At 41.6% G+C, this 24,135-nt stretch overlaps 1 protein-coding gene across 1 annotated transcript; it reads right to left on the minus strand.

Moving 5' to 3' along the window:
- Window positions 1-6,405: 6,405 nt before the first annotated feature.
- On the minus strand, window positions 6,406-23,686 carry egln2 (egl-9 family hypoxia-inducible factor 2). Its single transcript, XM_066658689.1, has 6 exons — window positions 23,455-23,686; window positions 21,387-22,789; window positions 12,130-12,249; window positions 11,768-11,904; window positions 9,377-9,444; window positions 6,406-8,322 (listed from the first exon to the last, which is right to left on the minus strand). The coding sequence occupies exons 2-6, from the start codon at window positions 22,518-22,520 to the stop codon at window positions 8,270-8,272; spliced, it is 1,512 nt and encodes a 503-aa protein (XP_066514786.1). The 5' UTR covers window positions 22,521-22,789; window positions 23,455-23,686; the 3' UTR covers window positions 6,406-8,269.
- Window positions 23,687-24,135: the final 449 nt, after the last annotated feature.

A 24,135-nucleotide genomic window follows, 5' to 3' on the forward strand; every position in this document is an offset into this window, starting at 1 on the left:
TGGTTCTCACATAGCTCCAGGGCCCTGCAGTTGTGTGTTCACACCCCACCTCAAGTGAATGTCTTTGAGGAGTTTGGTGGGTTCTCCCTGTGTCTGCATGGGTTTCTGGGTGATCAGCCTCAGCTGGGGGAAGAGCCTTTTCTTATAAAGCCCCCAGACTCTGGAATGATCTTCCAGAAAATGTTCGGGACTCAGACACAGTCGCAATCTTCAAATCTAGGCTAAAAACACATTTGTTTAGTTTATCTTTTGGTAGCTAATGCTCCCCCATAGATAAAGGCGGCAGATCTGAGGGTTCCATGGACACAGGGAATTATAGTAAACTGAGACGCTGGTGCTGTCGTCCCGCCACTTCACCCGATCACACAGGTTTGTTGACGGTGGAGCGGAGGGATGCCAGTGTTTCAGGATGCTCCCGTGTCTGTGTGTCCTCCTGGTTCTCTCCTTTTAGTTAAAGCTGTCATAGTCAGATCTGCCGGAGTCATTAGCCACACTCTGGAAATTTTCATATTTTCTACTTTACAAACACAAAACAGTTCAAAACTAATTCCATCCCTTTACATCTTTCCGAGTAAACGACTGCCCACCTGTCTGTCTGGACACTGATGGATGACTGTCGAGATCCTCCTCCACGCTTCAGACCAGCTGCCCACGCTCCAGCAACCACCAAGTGCCTTGAAGCTGTCCCTACACTGAAGTTCTCATGGACTACTAACTATCATCACCAGTAGATTGACCAGAGGAGGATGGGTCACCCCTTGTGAGCCTTGGTTCCTCCCAAGGTTTCTTCCTCAGCTGGGGGAGTTTTTCCTTGCCACTGTCGCCCCTGGCTTGCTCACTTGAGGGTTTACATTTGTTTTTACATTTCATGTCGAATCTTTGTCTTACTGGAATTCTGTGAAGCAGCTTTGTGACAACATCAGTTGTGAAAAGCGCTATATAAATAAATTTGATTTGATTTGATTTGATCAGTTACAGAAAATCATTGAGTGCAAAATCGCTACTTTTGGGGATTATTATATTAAAGCATGTGTATTTTGAATGGACTTTAATCTGAGACAAGAGAAACAGGGAAACAAGGACCGGGTCTTTCCTCTCTCCACCTGCCTGCTATGACGGCGTTTTGTTTGTGTATCGCAAGGAGGAGTTTTCATTTCGTCCACAGAGGGGCGCTATTGTATTGTGGGCCGCATTGTGTCTGGATGAAACAGTGAGAAAAGCAACTTTCTGCGAGTCCACATAAACCCTATTTAAGCGATGAATTAAAGCGTGTGTTTCCTTAAATGATATCTCTAAACGTCTAACCTGTAGTAATAGCTCCCCAAAGGTAGTATATTATCTACTTGAATCCCTTGATGACATAAAATCAGGCACTGCTTCAGATGATAAGGTTTTAGTGGTGGTTTTCAGAAGCCGCATGTCCTTTATGTACCTTTAAGTTAATGTAGAACTCTATATATAAACATGTGTGTTCTTTTATGCCATTGTGTGCCTGCGCCTGTATAACAATCTGGACTTGTGTTGGTGTGCACACGTGTGTGCATGTGTGTGTTTGTGGTGGAGGCAGAGGGCACTGCGGGAGGGGGCTTGGCCTGTGTGCATTTCTGAGGTCTTTCCTAGATAAGTGTGAGGCCTCTTCCTGCCTGGCCGTGGGGCCCTTTGTCTTCAGTGGCTCCTCGGGGAACACAGCACCACCCTGCCCTACCTGATGGCTCCTTAGGAGCATAGAGAGGAAGTCAGCTAGTCACAGGAAAGCAACAAATGTATGTGTGTGTTTGTGTGTGTGTAGATTGTGAAGGAAAAGGATTGTCTTTGATGTATGGAGCTGCTAAACACAAGTCTTGCTCTGCATTGTCACGCTATAATAAGGACACTATTGTGATGTTGTGAACCCCCCCAAAGATCTCAGGAATTTATATATAAAAGTGCAATGCGATGTTATTTTTTGGATATTAACTTAATCTTCAACAGAAATTTGATTCAGCTTTATTTATATTCAACAGCACTTTTAAGCAACAATAATGAATTAACATTAATATCAGAGGGATCTCAACACTGAAAAGCTGATGTAGATTCAACACTGATATCTGGATGCCCACACACTAAGCATATATCAGTCCACGGGCGTAAAAAGGCTGGCACACCACTGACTGTAGGCCACTGCTAGTCCACCATCTGACCACTCAGATTATTGTCATGCACAGGATATAACTCATTATTAATCTCCTTAAACTCACAGAGACTTTTATTCTGGAAAACAAACTAATACTAATATAACCAGCAGCTATGAGAGATATAATAATGAGTATAATCCTGATATAAAATGATTAAATGCTGAAAGTGTTGACATTGTGCTGGATAAAAATTATTTACTAATATTATTTATAAAGGACAACAAAAGAACCCAGTGAAGGAAAATGTAGTAAATTGGATTGTGAATGGAAACGTGTAAAAGTGTGGCTTTTTTGTCTAAAATTCTGTTTAATCAGCAGTGGCCTGTGCAGAAAACGCCAGTGAACCTCCAACTTTGCCCTCAGTCACCAGCCATGGTCCGCCATCTCCTCGCTCTCAGGGACACAACATTTTGAAAGGATATTTCTCATTGAAAGGTAATTACAGTCCAGGAAAAGCTCACTGTTATTGGTATAATTACATAGATTTGTTCAACAAACAGACCCTCAAATTTAAAACGTTGTTCCATTTACAGTCGTACAAATTTGTTATTCATATTTAAAATTGTAAAAGGCCATGTGTGCAAGCGGTTTTTGCACCATTAAACACTTCACATAGCCTAGAATTCTAATAGAGAATTGACATGTACATAGCTTAATTGCTAATATAAAATGTGTTTGTGTTTTTATCTTGGAAGCATTATTTGAAAATATTAATTTAAATAAATGGCCTGTGAAACCAAGAGGATCAAGACACTTCTGACATCAATTATTTTGTTGATTGAGTGTTGGGACACAAAATTAATACAGTTTTTTCAAAACATTTATGATCTTGAATAAGGTGAAGGCCCTTTTTAAATGATAGTGTACAATGGCAGTCATGCAGTTTGCTGAATTCTACTGGGTGGCTATAAACTTTCCATGCTTGTTAGTTACGTTAGCATTATAACTCAAGTGAAACAATTATATGAACAGTTTTCAGACTGAAACATGGTGTACACTATACTGACAAAGTGTATACGTGTGTGTACAGCGTCTATAAGTGGACATGCTGTCATCAAAGCCGATGATGGAGGAGAGGGAATGGCATGGAACAGCCTTTAAAAGAAGATGGTGGTGGTGATGGGGGGGGGGTTGCATTTAGAAAGTGATCTGGTCTCATGAGGTTTATTCTTGTCTTAAGAACACTATGTGACTGAACTGATTTGTAACACGGTCATAGCTCTCTTGCTGTTGCTCTTCTCTCCAGCTTCTGAGGGTCAGGGTATATCATATTTCACTGTACATTCCCAATGTCATTTATTACATTTTATCTTGCATAATGTAACCTTGGTGTGCCACAAGTCATTATATCAGAATCGCTACTGTATTTACATTTCATTGAATTTCAGAAATATATAGAAAGATGTAGCTTTGATACATTAGCACTGTTGCTATTTGTTTTTGTTTTTTCTTTTAAATTAATTTGTTGAGGTACATATAGAAATCCACACATGTTCAAACCAATGAGTGTAACCAACACACCCATGGGCCATTTTCCAGTAATATATTTTGGATTCTCTGAAAGCCTATGATTTGTTATTGTTTCATTTCAAATTAAGGGCAGCACGGTGGCACAGCAGGGTCTTGGAGGGTGTGGGTTCTAGTCCCGCTCCGGGTGACTGTCTGTGAGGAGTGTGGTGTGTTCTCTCTGTGTCTGCGTGGGTTTCCTCCGGGTGACTGTCTGTGAGGAGTGTGGTGTGTTCTCTCTGTGTCTGTGTGGGTTTCATCCGGGTGACTGTCTGTGAGGAGTGTGGTGTGTTCTCTCTGTGTCTGCGTGGGTTTCCTCCGGGTGACTTTCTGTCAGGAGTGTGGTGTGTTCTCCCTGTGTCTGCGTGGGTTTCGTCCGGGTGACTGTCTGTGAGGAGTGTGGTGTGTTCTCCCTGTGTCTGCGTGGGTTTCCTCCGGGTGACTGTCTGTGAGGAGTGTGGTGTGTTCTCCCTGTGTCTGCGTGGGTTTCCTCCGGGTGACTGTCTGTGAGGAGTGTGGTGTGTTCTCCCTGTGTCTGCGTGGGTTTCCTCCGGGTAATAGAAATGCTCCTAAAATTAGATTTAGAGTGAGGTTAATTGAAATTTAAGTTTTTGGGTTTTTTCCATTCTCCTGTAAAGTTACTTTTATTTTGGAGATACATATTTTTCTTTGGACAGCAATGGTGTGTATTCATATTTTGCTGTTTTGTAGCAAGGGTTACTGACTAGGAACTAGGAAAGTCCCTGTAGTCACACACACACACAGAGAGAGAGAGAGAGAGAGAGAGAGAGAGAAAGAGAGAGAGAGAGAGAGTGAAAAGAAGCAGGTTTCCACTCAGTCAGTGCTTAAGTCTAAGGAGATAAGAGAAGACATTTGTTGACACATTGCAAGAGTCCCATCTATTTGTTTTAATTTTAATTATAGAGCTATAGCCACCAAATCTGATCATATTTTCCAGCTTTGTAAGAGCTGAATCACTCTCAATTTGATGGTCCTTTTTGTGGGGGGACACAGGACCAGAGACCATTAGAGAATACCCCTATGGCTCAGCATGCCCTATATCCCACCTCTGTTTTTATAATGATTTTGGGGGACACCAGTGCGGCAGTTTTCTGTGTTAAATCCAGGTCGATCTGAGAAGGAAAATGTGCACAATATAGAGTTGCTTCTGTATAAAATGCTAAGATATAACTCAAATTATTATTTAAAAAATGTAAACATTTATTTGAGTCCATGTTTATGATGAGGGGACTTGGTCATAAGAGTTTCTATGAAGTCATCATTCTGTACAAGGCAGTTTTCATATGACAATGACACTGTGGTCCTGTAAGAGGCTTACAGTCCTCTGCTCTGTGCCTTAAAAGGAGGATTTCATCTTGAGATTTTAATCATGTTGCACCTAGAGTGAAATTTTTGAAAACTTTGTGTCCTGTTTTGGTTTGAGTGGGATTCTACGCACATTGTGTTGCTAAACACTGACACACGAGAACGTTCATTAGAAAAATACAGGGTGGGCCATTTATATGGATACACCTTAATAAAATGGGAATGGTTGGTGATATTAACTTCCTGTTTGTGGCACCAACCATTCCCATTTTATTAAGGTGTATCCGTATAAATGGCGCACCCTGTAGATCAACATTTCTGAGTGAGATCCTTTAAAACTATACCCTATAGATGATTTTTGACACTGTACTCAATCTCACGTCACTCAAAATTATGTCATAGCTGTCAGCTTTAAAGAAAATGCATTTGAATTAATAAACTAATCAATGTTTGCCATTTCAGTGGTCCATAAGCAACTAGGCAAACAGCCTGAGGATTGCTGGCTTTTGAAACATATTCAGTAGCTTAGACACAAGGGAAATGAATGCGCGGTGACGTTCAGACTGAAAGTTAACGTTCTCATACTAGCATTTTTCAGAATTGTAGTCACAGTCACCTCATCAACGACGGCAAGTGAGCAAACCTGATCCACCAGCAGCTAAACATAGATCTGACATCATGTCTCCTAAATGGCAACATGCTTTATCTCAACCTTTTCCATTGTTTTTGTCTTACACTCTGGTACAGGAGGATTATTTGTCGTCCCAAAGTGTTATAGTCGTGCTATAAATAGTACAAAATACAATTCGCAAAGGCTTCTCTCACTGTTCATTTTAAACTCTCAGGAGTTCATTTTCTATTCTCCGGTCAGTACATTCCTACTCAGCACCGTACCAGTTTGTTGGGGTTATTCTGATTTTTTATCACATGTTCTGAAAGAACGTAACAGTAGCCACAATCTACAATCAAATCTAGACCATTTTCTAGCTCTGTGCATAACCTAATCATGCCAAGAAACAAATGAATGCCGACTGCCCAGTTACTTCCAGAGATGGAGTGATTGTATACTGTATATAAACAAAACAGATTTCCTATCCCCTGTCACAAGACGCAGACATAAATATAGCCTTCCTCTAATATTCTGCACTTTAATCACGTCAGGCGTTTAACTCTTATCTAATCCAGTTTGCTGGAGTACACAACTTAATTTGTCTCACGCTCCCCATGCACCAGCACAAAAAGGACCAAAGGCATAAAGAGCTGGATAAAACATTTCTCCTTCCAACTTTGAGAATAATGAGTAGATGTTATCAACAGCCAGAAGTCAACAAACCTCCTGAAGCTTTCCTCGAGTCCAAGTTCTTACAAAAACCACGTAAACAAATTCATTTCAATATTTATGCGCCAATTCAAAAGTTTACATAATACACAAAGTAATATGGTGTAGCACTGTAAGACACAGCAATGTGTTAAAAAAAAATCAGAGACCTGTTTTAATTAAATACAGCAAAACAGAAAAAATAAGCAAATATTTAATGTTTTCTATTGTTTTTAAATTGTCTATTGCATTTTTATTATTGTGTTATACACAGCACAAAGCAGTTTCCATGTCATATATTTTTCTCTCTCGTTCAGACATCACATTTTTTTGTACAGTAAAGTGCTTTGTTAAGGACTTCTCTGACCATCAACAAATGTGTCATTTAAACAGAAAGGGCTACATCCAACTCTCATGCTATTGTCTACATAGGTCAGTTTGTATCTCAGTACATGACCTGGACTTATTCTGACCCCAGACTCCAGCTCTGACTCATGTTTTACTGACATCCTAATTGTACTTATTTCCATATGTTTGAAAAAATGAAATTCACTGCAACAAATTTACCATGGGATATTGTGTACTCTGTCTGTGTAATAAATGATACACATTCTTTCTATGGTGAAAGGTTACGTAGCTTTTCTTGCAATGGTAAACGTTAATGACGAGGTTATTTAAAGCCTGTGCTTTGCCGATCCAACTGTGGTGTAGACAGAATACTCAAATCTCAGTTTGTCTATCATCACACTCATACCAAGATCCCATGTCCCTTTCTTTTCTTGTACTACACTGGGTTTGAACCTGCGCAGCCTTCTGAGAATTTAGGCACAATGATAGAGAAGTCCCAGCAGGGGGAGGGTGTATTCACGGCTGAACAGATGAGCTCTGCTCTGCATTAAAAACTCAGTTGTGTGTTATGACTCTTGCAGTGACAGACGGTCAGATCTCTATTTTTATAGATGACTCAGTCAAGTGCATCTTCGTGGAGGTTCAGAGAGGCCTTTTAAAGGCAAATTAGCACATCACATCAGTTTCAAACGTCACTTAGTCTGTGCTTTCGAAGAGAAGGCCATTTAGTTTATAAGAACATTTATAACAGGCAAAGGTGAGCAACGAAAGGCTAACATTTTCACTTGAAAAAGAAAAAAAAAAAACCCCACACACATCTGCACGCAAACAAAAAAGGTCATATTCCCTGAACCCTGTTTCGACCTCCATTTCGGCCTCCCCAAATGTTTCACTGCTATCAGTGGAGGCAAGACTGAGTGTGAATTCTCTGAGTGTGTTTGATGCTTGGGCACCTGACCAGTCTCTTGTTTTCAGTACCAGCGGACGTAAGGTTCTGCGACTTCTCTGAAATGTCTTTCCAGGACACTGCGTGTAAAGATCCTCTGTGTTCGTCAGGTCTGAGTGGACGCTCTGAAGCACTGTCCATTCACGGAGGCTACGATTTGATTCGGACCATGCTTTCGTTGTGTTTTTTTGTATTTTTATAAACGAGGACGTGCTAACACATATAAAGGAGCATGTGTGAGCAGAGAGAATCTGATTTATTACTATGCAAAAACAGTACTTAATATAAAGAGGCAAATAGTCCAATAATGTTTGGCTCTTAAACATTTTACCATTTTCATTTACAAATTCTCACAACAGTGAGAACAAATAAAACAAGTTCTTGAGCCATACAGATGTGGCCAGGCTGGGTGAGACTGACAGCCAGTGACCCATCCGATAGCAGTCCTCTCTTGTCGTCTCAGCCTCTACGTTGGCCATCAGGATCTCATCAAAGTGTCTCTGATCGGTCAGATGTAGGAGCCGTTTGGCTGCATTGGCCTTGTTGCCTTTGTTGCTCCCTGTGTCTTCCCCTGAAAACAGTTGTTCAGATAGCAGCAGGAGTAGGCACATTCATGGAAGGACACACTGTGTTGCCTGAGCTGGTGAGAGTTTAGGTGTTATCACTTTGAGTGACCAGCACTTCAACCCCTTTCTGTCCCGAAGCTGCAAAAAAAAAAACAAAATGGAAGAGACACAAGTTTGCTTAGCAATTTGCAGAAAGAATGAGGGTAAAACAAAATATAAAAAACATACTTATTAGATAAGAACACATGGAATCAACAGGAATTAATCTACAGGTGGTGTGCAGTGAGTGTATATTTACTGACTGCAAATCAAGAAACCCTGCTAATAATAGCAATATAGAGCATAAATTAACTGGTTAATCTTTGGAACAAGTATGATTATTAGCACATACATTGTAGGTACACACAGTACTGTGCAAAGGTGTTAGGCTCCAGAGACTGAGATTTAAAAAGCTATTTATCTGAGCAATAAGTGTTTATTTACTAAACAACATCACATTACTCCAGCGTGAGCCTCTGTGTGTGAATGTGTTGTTTAACATTGTCCAAATCTCTCCTCGTGGAGTCTGTATTATTTGAGGTGATCATCCAGTATCTAGTTTTAGTGGTGAATAAATAATTATTTTAAATAATGTGTGCTGAGGATTTAACAAATTCATGTGAATCAAGGAGAATCTGAACAAACATTGTTCTTCAAACTCACTCTCACCTACTACTTTATAGAAAAACATTATCTTATATTTCCTATTTGTTTTATATTATTATTTGTTTGTGTTTACTGTGATTATATATAACTTTATACCAGCCTCACGCTCACTGAGAAGGCATTAGATTAAATATATATCATTATCTTAGGGGCCTAAGACCTCTGCACAGTGCTGTAGGTGCTGAAACCTGGGAGTGAATAACATGGAATTTTATTACACTTCTATGATGCTTAGCCCTAGTTAGTTTTACACACACACACACACGAGAATTATTCTGTAAAACGCACCAAAGATAAATTTTCTAATCATTAGAATATGATAGTGAGTCGTCCACGGAATGAGTTTTGGTGAATGCCCCGAAGGCTAACAGTAAGGAGCTAATATTCACAGTAGAATGCTGTTCACCTCATGGAAAGTTGTGCTCTATGAAAGAAATACTACCAGCTCTTGTTTAACATCTAACTACGGAAAATTCCTGGAACTCACCTAGTCTGTATTTTTCCTTGGCTTCAGCCCGTTCTTTTGCGTCAAAGTACCAGACAGTGATGGCATAGCTGCGGTTTGAAAAACAAAGATGTGAGAAGAGGCAGCCATATTACAACATACACATTTGCCAAAGAACAACTGGCCATGCCAAGAAAAGCAGTGTACAGAACACACACATATTTTCAATAGATTATTCCGGACTATGGTTGTAGTGAATCAATGAAACTTTGATTAAATTGAAATGAAGCTCCAAGATGATTCTGCAAATCAAGAGAGACACAACCTGATTCATATTAAAAACATTTACCACAAGTTTCCATGGAATTCATTTAATGAAGTATTTCCTAAAAGCTTTTCACAGCTGGTTTGTTACTTTTCAGTTCAGTGGATGCTGTGCTGAGCATATTGTCTAATACATCTCTAATTTCTCATTTATTTGTTTAAGTAATCTGTAGATTATTTGATGACTTACTAAACCAGTGGCGACAGCCCCAAATACAACACTGCTGCTTTTGTAGTAAACACATCAGTGAGAATGCAAGTGGAGGAGGGCTGCTCAGTGGGGCTCATTTGTTTATTCCTGTCTCTCTCCCCATAGTCCATAAGCACTGATACTGAGCTGCTGGCCTCTCACAGTCAGGAAAAGCGTACTTCCTGTGCCCTGCCTCACCCCCCAGCTGTCACCGGTTAATACACACAGGAGATACCTAGCCATACTTACAGTCCCCTTGCCTACAACACTGCTATTCCCAATAACCCTATCTGCACTCGAGATCATGCAAATAACAAAAGGATAATGTGTTTTTTTAGGTGCAGTGTAAGAGCCAAAAATGCTACGCAAACACCTTTCAACAGAAGACTCTTCCTGAGGAAAGCCTACTGAGACTTTGAGTTCTATAGTACAAGATCAAATAAAGTTTGGGATCAACACCGGTGGCTGACTGAAGAGAGTCTAAATATGAGTTCAGGCAGGCAAATGTCCCATGATGTGATTTCAAAATGCACACACAATGCTTCTTTTTTCAGCATGTATTTTGAGACTTCTGCCATTGTTTGAAGCAGTCTCTTTAAATCGGGTCAGGAACAGGCGGAGCATGGTCCAGGTCCGGACCCAGACGCTGTCCGATCCGGACCTGGACCTGTAACTGATAAACTATTAGGACCTGTTTAAATTTTTGTGTTTGAAGTGATGTGACTCTTCTAGTCGTTACGGTTCAGGTTTAGCGCTCCAGGAAACTCACAGCCCAATCACGTGTGTTTCTGCATATCACACGTGAGGCTCCTCAGCCAATCAGATCTGTGCATTATGATGAGCGCTGTGACTCCAGTGAGTGACACTCACAGGGCAGGGTCCAGATGCCGCTGTCCTGGGGCCAGTAAAAACAGCCCAAGAGACGAGATAAAAGCTCTTTTGGGACACTTTCGGGAAGGGAACGATTACGGGTTGAAATTCTGTTTTCGCATAAAGTCCCGCCCTCCAGCAATAAGAACCAATCAGATTGCTGGTTACAGAAAAGCAGTAGAGTCAACTGCACAGCAAATTCTCTAGTGTTAAATCAACACTATTAGTGTTAACACTGACAGTGTTAAATTATCACTAATAGTGTTAATTTAACACTGAAGAATTTACTGTGTGCAACTACAAGTCATTAGGGACTTTATTTAAATATAACCTTATTATGTTTAACAATTTTGCTTGAAATGAGAAAATGACATTTTATTTAAAGTATTTGTTATTTATAATATTTATAAATCTTGTTGAAATATAATGAAATGTAACTGAAAGTGTAAATTTATTTGAAATTCCTTTAACGACAATATGCAGGATATGGAACTGATCATATGCAGGTTATTTGTTATGTTCCGGACCTTGGCTCGAGAAAATGTTCTCTTACGGGACCTTAATGAATTTGAATTAATTACCCCTGATTTAAATGGCAAACTGATACAAAACTGGCCACTGCGAGTTAATTAAACGTTAGTAAATTCAGAAGGTTTTTGTGCGGTGCTCTCAGATGCACATGAAAATTGACCACATTTGCCATGAGTGTGGCACATCAACTGTGTTTAAGCTCATGCACATGTTGCATGTAGCACACACAGGCAGGACATTTCAGATCTGTAACTGAAACAGACATAAAAGGCATAAAACATTGAGCCCTCAGCGTAGAGACGTGCATGAATGAGTGTGCTAAGGTCAACCAGGAGAGAGGTAACGAAGTGCATTTGTCGAGAGGAAGCATGTGGGTGTGTGTACAGCACAAAACTGCAGTCAGTTGCAGACTGCAGGGGAATAGGCGTGATATGGGTGTGTTTGTGTGATTTGTCACGTGGCATGCCTCGAGCTGACTGTTTCAGACCTATGTGGACTGTAACTCTGTGATAGCTTACCGCCTGGCGTAAGCGGGCTTCACTTCATGAGGGTTCCGCCGGTCCGACCAGAAAATGAGCAGGCGGTCAAAGAGCGGTTCGATGTTAGCAACGACATTTCTGCCCTCCGGGTAGAGCTGCAATAGGCCCCCATGAACCTGCGTATACGTACGCACATAGAAAACAGACACAAACAGATCACACATCCAGATAAGATGAAGAAATCCTCACAGTAACATAGAGAGCACTCATCTGTACATCGGGCCTCACACAGCTGCATGCTATCTGGTTGCGTGCTGTGCATGGAATACACATTGATGTTGTTTCCAGCAGACCAGGCTGGTTTGACATCAGCAAGAGGAAGAGGGTGCAAGATACCGTACCTTCACATCCCAGTCCTTATTAAGATAGTAGATGCAGGTAATGCAGCGTCCGTCTCCGTTTGGGTTATCCACGTGACGCACGTATCTTGTGCCGTTGCCAGGGTAACACGCCACCATAGCCTAGAAAGGAAAGCAGAGAGGTCATTCAGAGAAACCAAATCTCAGTGAGTGGACAACATAAAAACAGACGATATTTCAGAGACAAAGTGTACTTCTTGATTGCTAAGTAGTGTGAGTCCATAACCTACACAAATAAGCACTCAGTTTGGAGCATAGGTAATGGCAATAAATATTCATTACTTATTATTTGAGGTATCTGACGACGATAGACTTACCACCTACAAACTCTATGCACTTTCAAGCCAATTTCTTTCAAATGTGACCCAAACCACCAAAAAAAAAAAAAAAACACACACTTTCATATAGCTTTTCAAAGTAGCAGTCCACCACTCGATCGCAGGCGGCCAGTACTCCAGTTTAGAGCCGACCCTGGTGTCAAGATGATTAATTATTTCTGTCGCACCTGCCTCAGCGAATGCACGCCTGAGCACTAAAGATAACATACTGTGCTTTTATGCCATGCCCAGCCACGTCCCCCTGCCATACCCTAACTACTCTGTCAGTGGTCAGTGACACTCTATTCCAATGCAAGTTTACAACCAGAAGAAAAGCCAAAACAGCCGAACCCTTTAAGCCCACTTTTCCTTCATGTTTAACCCCCTTCGTTGTGAGAAATGAATTCAAAACTCCTCATTGTTAACCCCATTATTTGCTTTAGTAAATTACCTTTAAGCAACATTACCTTTAATCTAATTACTACCGTTATGGTGCATTTTATTTTTATTGTATATATCAGTGGAACAAGTTAAATTTGATCTAATATGTGGCTTTTACTGTGCAGTTCTGCTTCTATGTTATTGCTTTCCTGTGGCTGTGCCCTCTGTTATGGTGGTCACACCATTCGATGACTTCGGATGGTGTGCTGCATTCCTAGTGAAGTGGGAGGAGAAGGGGCCGTTTCAAAAGGAAATTGAGCCATCAGGGTTCCACGGGTTTCTGACTGACTTTCAGATTACTGCCAGTATTTTATCAAGCCCTAGAGAGAACGCATCATGCCCTCCCCGCCCAAACAAGCTCCTTGCTCTCTGTTATTTCAGCTCTTATCACGCATCATCCCTTCCCCAATGCAGGGGGGTAAACACAGTGGGTCACGTGTACACTACAGCAGCTCATGGAACGGCGCATGGCTCAGTGTGTACATCTCTGACTTACAAAAGTTCAAAACGGATTAAACGATACAGAGAAAATTGGATTTCTAATAATCCTGCAGTGTGTACGTTAAGAGCATCAAAACGGTCTTCATCAGATAAACAGATCTTTAAAACATCAGAAACAATCACATTTGTGCTCACATTTCCACAGCATTAAAAAAATAATAATTTGTACTGTACGTGTACTCTGTTTAATATCTCTGTCTTTTTTAAATTAAAATGTTAAAACACCCCTTGCTTGATCTTTCCCACAGTCCTATAAGCCAGCGGTGCTGGAATAGCATTGAAGTTAACACCAAAAATAGCTGAGTGGTGCCCTACAGTCCAATTACAAGTGGACTGAAGTCAAAATGGGGCACAGTCACACAACCTGCCAAGTGGACAAGTTTTTTCTGCCCATGTGGTTCTCGGAGCAGTTGTGCTTGTGTGCACTCATTACACAGCACTTCTGCTCTGTTGTCTGGTGATTAAACTTTGCTCTGTCCCAGTAATGGGCAGACCGATTAATTTCTATCACAAATGTAATTAGGAGCTGTTTGTACAAGCAAAACCACACATACACCGACACACTGTGAACCCAGACAAACCCGAATTCTCACATGAGGTTTGCCTTATATGTTTGTGGATAGAAGAGGCATTTCTCTTGGCTGAATGTGTGAGGTTTAGTGAGTTAAGTTCAGAATGAGGTCTGGGCGACCCCCAACACAGTGGAAATATCAGAGTGTTTGAGAGGGGGTCCTTCATTTAAGAGAATGAAGGCGATGGTTAGTTGAGCCTGGAAAATGAGCCGGATAACCCCCCACAGGACAGACGTCCTTCTGGGACATGGAATGACATCAGTGGAGGGTGGTGCAACAAAAAAAATAGTCAGAAAATAACCACTTTTCACGAAAATCAAGAAATTTAAAAAAAATAAATAAAAAATACAAAAAACAGAAAAGTTACTTGCACTACAATAATAATAATAATTAAAAAAAAAGCTTGTATTCCCAAACACGGTGACATTATCGTGCAAAATCTGCATTCCACTGCACAAGGGCTGGTTACATTCTTAAGATAAATAAGTGCAACCTTTTCCTGCTACATATAGTCACAAACAAAACACACTATTCACACTAAACACAAAGCATCAACACTAAGCTCCCTGTAGATTCTGGGTCAGCCTTGAATTTATTAATGTAGATGTAGGAAAAATACTTGCTTTAGAGATCACGAGCAAATCGATACTTGACCAGTGCATGTTAAAGTTTCACTTGAGAAATATGCTGTAACTGTCATAAAGAGCCTTACACAGAATCTTAAATCACAGAAGAATCATTGAAGCAAATCAAATGCAAAATAGTAAAAACAATAAAACTACGGCATTATAAAATTATATTTCAGCACAGAAAGGACCAGTAAAACGTTTTAATGGGAGAGAACGTAAAACATATATAAAAGTAGTGAAATAGTATTTTTAAAAAGCTTCTGAATCTGGAAAACTGTAATTTTGAGGTGAGGGAACAAGTTTGTCTGGCATTTAACTCACGCATTCACAGAATCTTGCACGATTAGGTACTGTTCCACATGTGGGTGCTATTCATTGCTTGCCATCTGTCAGACAACTGTTAGAAATTAAATACCGTAGTTCAACACCAAAGCTATTCAGAGTTAAACGTTAACATTTAAAATAAATAAACAATGTGGTTAATGCACATACATTTTAAATGAATGAATAAATATGTACTTTTTAGAATAAACCCTTTAGAACGTAAACAGGTACAGTACCAGTCAAAAGATTGGACACATCTCCTCATCAGTGATTGGTGGAGTAGAGCTAGTCACTGCATAGAACTGTGTACCAGCCCCTACCTCTGCACAACCCCAGTTACAGTCTCAGACACATTAAGAAGAGAGCGGTTCTACAGATTAACAGCTGTTCACTGAAAACCGTTCCAGGTGACGACCTCATGAAGCTGACTGAGAGAACGGAGAGAGTGTGTGAAGCTGTCATCAAAGCAACAGGGGGCTACTGTGAAGAGTCTAAAGTATAAAACATATGCTGCTTTGTTTAACACTTTGTTGTTCACTACATAATTCCATATGTGTTCCTTCATAGTTTTAATGCCTTCCACATTTATTTACAACCTAGAAAATATTTGAAAAAAAAAACAAGAAAAAACATTGAATGAGAAGATGTGTCCAAACTTTTGACCGGTGCTGTACATTCACAACATGTGGAAAACGGCCCAAAACAAAGGAAACCCCTCCCTGAGTGGGTGTGTCCAAATTTTGACTGGTACTGTGTATATGAGCATTTTAACACCGTCCTATCAGCCAGTTCCACATCAGCAGATTGAACCAAATGTGGATCCAAAATATTCAAAAGAGGAAAAAAATAAAGGCCAAAAAGCATAATAGGAAATTGGCACTGAGCATTACGCTGAATCCACACAAATTAAGTAAGGTGTCGACATACGCTGCACCAGCCCTTCATTTCACAATTCCCCTGACTCTCTCAGGCACTCGCAGTTTGAGCACTGTTCACTTTGCCTCTCACTCGTTTGCTGCTTGCATCTGTAGTGAACAGGTCCAGTCCTCCCTCAGCTACAGAGTATAGAAAATAATTATACAGCAATTACACTGTATTGTGTATAATAAGTTTGCAAGACGACACATAGGTGGATTGTACATGTATCTCCATTTGTTGATTTCTAGTTTACTACATTTTTGAACACCGCTGTCCTTCACATTGTGTGAAAATCTCATGAAGACTGGACCAATATAAATGCTCTAAAATTACTTGAAATAAAATCTTGTTATACTGACTTCCGTTGAAAATTAAGAAGCGATGATATGCAGATCCTGGTATTCGCGGGGGATCCTGGGACCATTTCCCCCAAGGATACAGAGGGCCTAGTGTATAAATGAGTACGCATTTACAAATGAAGTAATGCTATTTAGATTATTTGCTGAGGAGGTAGGACTAATTCAATAATGCATTTACATGTATAGCATTTAGGCAGACGCTCTTATCCAGAGCGTCTTTCAAGGCTACCGGTATTACAACTCGGCCAGTGTAGTGTTAGGAGTCTTTCCCAAGGACCTGGAATCGAACCCAGGTCTCTCACGTGGAATTCAATGGTGTTACCAATGTACCACACCAACCACATTCATACACTATGACAAAGAGTATTAAAAACATGCTCACAGTCTCGTCTAGTTCTGGGAGTCATTTTGAAATCAGAATAAACCTGACAGCGCACATTTTACAAAAGTGTGAGAAAGGAGGACAGTGGGATGAAATAAGGCCACACTAATAACGGGGACACTGCCCAATCTGTGTAACAATCGCAACCCTAAACATTTAACACTCCTGTCAGCTGCGGAGCATCTTGGCAAGAACTCAGAGTGAATGTGAATCAACCAACAGTCAGAGAGTTTGTCAAAGGCCGCTATGCGTCACACTCATTTTTGTGTACGATAATGACATACAATGTTTCCTCATTTAACACTTCAGCTACTTTCTCTTTGTCATTTTCTTATGGACTCCTGGGAACTTTTTCCTCATCTATGAAACATACTGACGTTTTCTGGTGTTGAAATAAACTAAATTACAGTATTTTATGTGAATGATCACATCACAATCAACATTTTCATTTGAAATCGATATAAAATAAGGGAAAATATTTGGAGTGGAATTTTAAGGGCGAGTGAATAAACAAAGGCTATGAAGTTAGAACAAAAGCTTTTGAATGTAACTTAACAATCCAAATAAGTCAATGCAATCAGTTTACTTAAGCATTTGAGCAGAACGTGATAGGACACGTGTGAGGTGTTATCCGTTTATCTGTCTGTGCGTGTGTACGTGACATCGAGTCTGGTTGAAATTCTCAGAACTGGGGTCTGGTGTCAGGGCTTTGTGCCTGACTCTGAGTCACACTGTTGAGAAACACGGCAAAGCTCGTTCTAACCCCCCCCCCCCCCCATCCCCTGCTGCCCCACTCGCATTTCACCCTGCCGTCCTTTAAATATTTGGGACGTTATAAGAATACGACACTCAGAGTAATTTGTATGTGTCTGAGGCTGAAAGACGCAACTTTGTTGTGGTTGTGGCTATCTATTGAGAAAACCCAGTTAAGTCAGTGAATGAAACTCTTGAAAACACCATGAAATCACAGAGCAATCCTGTCTCCCATGGCCAAACACCGCATGACTGACTCACTCTCTTCTACAGCACTTTAGTCGCTGCCTCCCATTTACTGCCAAAATCCTGAGTGTCGATCTGAAATCGCAGGAACACTAATGGAAACTGGTTAAAAGACAGGAATATGGCTAAATTACACAAAATATCTTTTTGTTTCTAAGGAAAACTTTAAACAATGAGCTGTAACCAGTGATTATAATGAAAAGGGCATGGCTTGAATTATTCTGTACACTCATAAGTAAAACATACGTAAGTACATAGTACCATTAGAAAGGGAATATAACTGCACCATAACTGTTCCAGGACTTGTATTATGTTCTTTTCTTTTCCATAAAGATATCCACCTCTCATTATAGAGGAGAGAATGATGTGTACCTTTAGGGAACAAAAATGGACTTAAAACCACTGTTGTACATTTAAAGGTATATTTACCGTGTACCTTCACTGACCTGTACAGTGCATCTCTTTTTTCTAAGAGTGCATTAGAGTGTCTGTGCTAAAGCGTTAGCTATTGTCAGGTGACGTTATGACGTTTTTGTTGTTTCACGTAGCACCATGTTGTTTGCTGTTCTACTACACAAAGTAAGGTATCTGCCCGTCTGCAGTTCGGGGAGGGGCACACGAGGACACACTGCAGCAGACTCCTGTTACCATGTGGACAGTGTTGTTAAATGCTCCATCCCCCTCCCACTCTCTGTCTCTCTTCTGCTTTCTGATTCCATCCGTCCAGCACATCTCCATTTTTCCACATTCCTTGCTTTGCATTTGTGCGGGTAATGTATACAGCAGAAGAGAAGATACGAGAGCTGGTCTTTGTGCTAAAGCGATGAAGCAGGCAGAGGTTGTTTACGTGGCACTCGCATTTTTCTGGGCATTTTTCTAGGCACGGCCATCCAGACTCACCCTAACGCTCACTCTCCGCACTGTGCTCCGTGCCCTGTTGTCAAGGAAACGGTGGGGGGAAAATTTTGTCCAACTAGCAAGAAAGGGGCTGATAAGGCACTGGAGAAAAGGAATATAAGAGGGGGAGGGGTGATTAGGAGGGGGTGAGGAGGGGGTAGTGAAAGAGAGAGAGAGAGAGAGAGAGAGAGAGAGAGAGAAAGAGAGAGAGAGAGAGAGAGAAAGAGAGAGAGAGAGAGAGAGAGAGAGAGAGAGAAAGAGAGAGAGAGAAAGAGAGAGAGAGAAAGAGAGAGAGAGTGAGAATACCCTTATAACCTGTTAGTGAGCCAGTAGGAAATAGATCATTTCAAGGACGAGCAATTCTGCTGTAATGATACAAGTTAAAATCTTCTTGTGACTCCTCTGTGACTCCTAACTTGCACTATTCCGCCCTTACTCAAGTAAATGGAGCTCTTATTTGGTTTGGGTCATCGGCTGGAGATTACTCACCGCACTCTTACCTACTTTTATGGTTGCTGAATGCTATTGTTTTGACTTGCTTGTTGCTATTAGACAAGAAACGTAGTTGGAAACCCTTTTTTCGGGCAATCGGTTTAATCGGTTTCATCACAAACCACTGGCAAGAAGTTGAAATGTTAAGTAGTGGTTTTCAAGCCCATGATAGCCATCTTAAAAGATAAACTGTTCTGTTTAGTATTCTGTACAATAAGGGGTTTGGTGAGCGCTAACCTGGTGATAAATTCATACAAGTACAAGAAAAGCCAGCACAACAGGGAAGATAAATCATAAGCACACTGAACAATGCACTCATGGGCTGTAGCAAACATCGGCTGCCCACTGCTACTCTCACACCAGTGCCAAAGCCACCACCCCGAGTCCTTCCATTTCGAAAAAGCGTCCTCTAGCTCTGGTTTCTTTCAGCACGGGAAACATGTGAAGTTTCCAGATGCATTTCAGCTACAGGCTTGAATTAATTGATGCTGGTTAAAAGTCCAGATTTACTGCTAATGTTAACTTTTTTGGTGATGGTAAAACAAGAAATACACGTGTATATTTATTCACCTTAATGTGTTCATATATCATTTACTACAAGTGTTTACAAACTAAAATGTATATGGCATTCAGTTTAACGATACAGGTGCTCAGTCATGAACACTTAATTACCCTTAATACTGTGTTCATTCACAATATTCTAACTACTGTAACTTATGATCATGTACGGAATGCAGAAACAAAGAAAAGGGAAGATCAGAGGAGAAAGAAAGGCCAAGCAAAACCAAGAAAACAAATCAACCTGCAATGACCAAACCATTCATTCACTGTCTGTAACCCTTATCCAGTTCAGGGCGGCGGTGGGTCCAGAGCCTACTCAGAATCATTGGGCACAAGATGGGAACACACCCTGGAGGAAGCGTCAGTCCTTCACAGGGCGAAACACACTCACACCTACGGACACTTTTGAGTCGCCAATCCACCTACAACCGTGTGTTTTTGGAGTGTGGGAGGAAACCGGAGCACCTGGAGGAAACCCACGCAGACACAGAGAGAACACACCACACTCCTCACAGACAATCACCCCGAGCGGGGCTAGAACCCACAACCTCCAGAACACTGGAGCTGTGACTGAGACACTACCTGCTGCTCCATCATGACCAAACCAATCAGAGTTAAAATATCAACAGTGAATATTAATCGTCAGAGATTTATTTCTTTTTTTGCCATTTTTTGCCTTTCATCTGTGTGGAAAAATGTGACAAGCAGCGTATAGAACCTGGAGCAAAATGAACACAAGGTATTGACATGACTCAAGTAACTACACCTGCGTCAGTTGAGCATTTCCTCTCCTTTGTATGTGTACTGAAGGGCATGGTGGAATGTGTGGAGTACATCTGGGTCATTGAAGCGAACCTCCATGGCTCCAACCTCAGGTTCTTTTGAAATACATTTGCTACTTGGCTTTTATTTTTTACTACATGAAAAAAGTCAAACTAAAGCATCTACCCTGTCTGTGGTTCAAATATTTTTTATAAACAAGGTGTAAACAAGGTACCAGAACTTGGTTAATGTTACTGTAAGTACAGCATTTTTTTTTAATCAGGAAAGATAAACCCTTCCAGTAGGTCAGCTTTAATAAGTGTTTTCTTCAGCAAATATGAAAAAACCAGCTACAACAAATACACACACAAGCTCGTACATCACTACCAGCAGTAAAATGCATTGTTTTGCTACGGGTTGCAGGTATTTACTGACAGAGTAGTCTTCAAAGCTGGAGAAGTGCTGATCCTGGGAGCTGATAGAACAGTAGCTCTGCCCAAGACAAGGCACAGAGCAGGTAAAGGCCTTATTTTGTGAGCACAACAGCCTTTATTCTGGGGACCAATGAGACCGCATACTGCAGCCTACATACAGTGATGAAGGTTCACAACACTAAGACATCAGGTGACTTGATCACTCCCTGCCATAGCTGCCCACAACTTCCGTCACGCACTACACAGTCCATACTGCAATCATGTTTACCACTGCTTTTGCAGCCTCTATTAGTGAGTAATGCATACTTACTGGCTATGCTGCACTTGCAACACCACTGCAGAGCAAGAAAGCTCATATAATAGGAGAGGAAGTGTCATTCTGAACACTCTTTCTACCCATGTTAGTCAGTAATATTACAATTATGAGAAGCTAAACAGAGCCAAACCGTGTTTAGTAATGTATTATATATCTATATGTCCTACTACGTGTACACAAACAAGCGAACGCATCCCTTCTCCCGAATCAAAACATCATAGCTTAAAAGTATTTCCATATAATTATTACATAAGTAATGTCTGTATATGTTCATTTTGTGGAAACTCTTATTATAAGTTATAACAACACACACACACACATGCTTTTTAGCTTACCTTTGTACGGCCATTGATGGCGTAATTCCCAAGCTGGCCATTAGCTGAACTGTGCATGATGGCCTCGTCAATGTGAGCCATGAGGATGCCTATACTGTCACATCCTGGTTCCTTGCCCTCCACCCAGGCTATCTGGTCCCCCCGGATGTTATTAGAGGGGATATTCCTTTGGCTCACCAGCTGCCCTCCGCGGAACTTCCCGCTGTTATTGAGGGTCTCCACCTCTTTCAGGACTTTGTCCCCGAGCCGTGGGCCCAGGAAGCCGTCTTTAACACAGATGCCGTAGTATTTCATACAAGGCACAATGTACAGCTTGGCGATGTGTTCTGCCGACCAACCAGCCCCTGCTCCCACCACAGGCGCCACAGAGGGTGCACTCCCTGAAGTGGAATTCCATGTCACTTTGTGTCTGTGGTGGACCCTGCTGGGTGAAGACACAGTGTGGGAGTTGCTGCAGATGCTGTTACCTGCGAAGGGCACAACAGCTGGCGTGCTCTTTCCACTCTCAGGATTTGATTCGGCATCAACCCTTCTTCTTTTGCACTCAGTAGTGGCACAAGTGTCCGATCCGTTGGGCTCCTCTGAAGCAGCTGAAGACCCCACGCTTGCTTCATCTTGAGCCCAGGACCCCGTGGTCCTGTTTTCATCATCTCTTCGTCTGTGAGGCTGCGGCTGCTTGCATTTCAGCTCTCCGTTCAATCTCTTTGCGAGCAGGGGACATATTTCGTGTGAGGAGTTTTCCACTGGCCTTAGTGTGAGACCATTCTGAATGTCGCCCAGTCCATTCAACTGTCTATAGCCATTGGGGGTCTGGGCTGGTACCCCATTGTGGCTGCCCTCAGTAGTGGCGGAGGGGGATACTATCCCTCCGTTGAACAAGGGCACGCCAGTTTTGGCCTCCTTCTTCAGCACTGTGATCCCAGGCCCCACCGTTTTAGACGCCAGATCCGCCAGCAGCTCGGCGGCCGTGCTGCTCCCGGCCGCGGGTGCGCAGTACGGCGCCTTCACTCCCATTTTCACCGCCGCATGGCCTTCCGCCGAACCGTGGTCCACTTTCTCTGGCTTGGAGCAAACGCCTGGGTTTCTACAAGGAGAGCTTTCGCCTAAAAGCTCCGCGCTGCCCAAGCTCTCCATTTCATCTCGTCTACTCCCAGATGCGCACGTAGCTCACGTCCAATCCTCATTTTCTACTAAATCTCTTGTACACATGGCTGCGTGTGTGCTGCACAACTGGCGGCGCTGTTAGCACCGCGCGACGTGACCCATGCCCAAAAATATCTTTCGAGTTAAAACGCCACCACCCGCTTTTATTCATTTATTTTTTTAATTAATGGTTTTATTAGTGGTGTTTTTGCCCCCAGTCAAGGTTCCTCTGTATTCCTCCTGAACGCGGACTCAATTCCCTACACAAAGAACACACAGAAAAACCTTTAGATAATACGAACACGTAACCAGGCCAAACCAAACAGAACGTTAAGAAAAGAATAAAGCACAAAAACCTTCGTAATACGTCATAATGCAACTAAACAACAAACAATCAATGAAACACTCAGCCTTGTGAACGGACCCGGTCGCTTACAGCAGCCTAACTTAACTACAACTACAGGCGCTCCCAGGTTAATCATTAACTTATCATTAGCCGTGACTAATTACACGTAGACTGTTTGTGTGGGTCGACGGCGACGGCAAAACACCAAAGCGTATTTTCACATGATCAGAATTATGTTTTTTTTTTTTTTTTGCGAGACCAGTCGTAAGCCAACAATCATTCAGTTAACTATCTACATAAGTAGCAGGCTGGACACTTGTATTATGCCCAATTCAAGGGCGCACTTGGAAATGTTTAAACCCACAACGAAACAAATGTAATAACGAAATAACTTTTACGTTTTACAGTTCTCAGTCGCTAACTATAAATAACAAGCTACAGACAACAAAGCCTGACTACTAACGATAGCCGTTAGGGACCGTGAATTGGTTTGATCCTAAGCTACAAATATAATAAGAAACCCCAGCTACCTTTAATTATGTTTTCAATAATTCTGAAAGAAAAATACATTCAGCTTACCTCGACACACAAGCCACGAGAATTGTTCAGAGCTTTAACTTAAAATTATCTACAGGCTCTGGCTCCATAGCCAGGCCGTTTCCACTTCAAACGAATAAACATTAAAAGTCGGTTTTAAATAGTAACAGTCATATTTTTGTCCGAGAACTGCGAAAATTACACACCAGACCGACCCTCAATGAATCCCACAACTCCCTTCTCTACTCCTCATCGTTGCTCTGTGTATTTGAGCCGCTATATTTACCGCCCGTATTGCGACAAGTCCTGCCCTCCTTCACTGTGATTGGTTAGCAGTTCTTATTCAGAGCAGGCTGTCCAATGACCTGCGGCCAAACCCGGGCGCATGGCATGCGGCTCTTGGATTGGCCGATAGTATGGCACGTCCCACCTAGGATTGGCTAATAGTCGCTGTTCAAGAAATATGTTTAAAGCCGTGAATTTAAATTAAACTCAAGAGTGAGGTGTTGCTGAGTAAATATGTTCCACTTCTCTTAAACTTTACTGTGAAAATGACACTAAGATGTCTGTACAAGCGACCACAGTCAGCTCACACTCAAACACTAAACAGCTTGGGGGTGGTGACTGTCAGAAAACGGGTACGAAAAACAAAACATTGCCAGGATTGACTCTCTCTCTCTGTATCTCTCTCTCTCTCTTTCTCTCTGTGTGTTTTCTTTTCTT

Source organism: Hoplias malabaricus, chromosome 1 (assembly GCF_029633855.1).
Source record: "Hoplias malabaricus isolate fHopMal1 chromosome 1, fHopMal1.hap1, whole genome shotgun sequence".
In the NCBI taxonomy this organism is placed as follows: domain Eukaryota; kingdom Metazoa; phylum Chordata; class Actinopteri; order Characiformes; family Erythrinidae; genus Hoplias; species Hoplias malabaricus.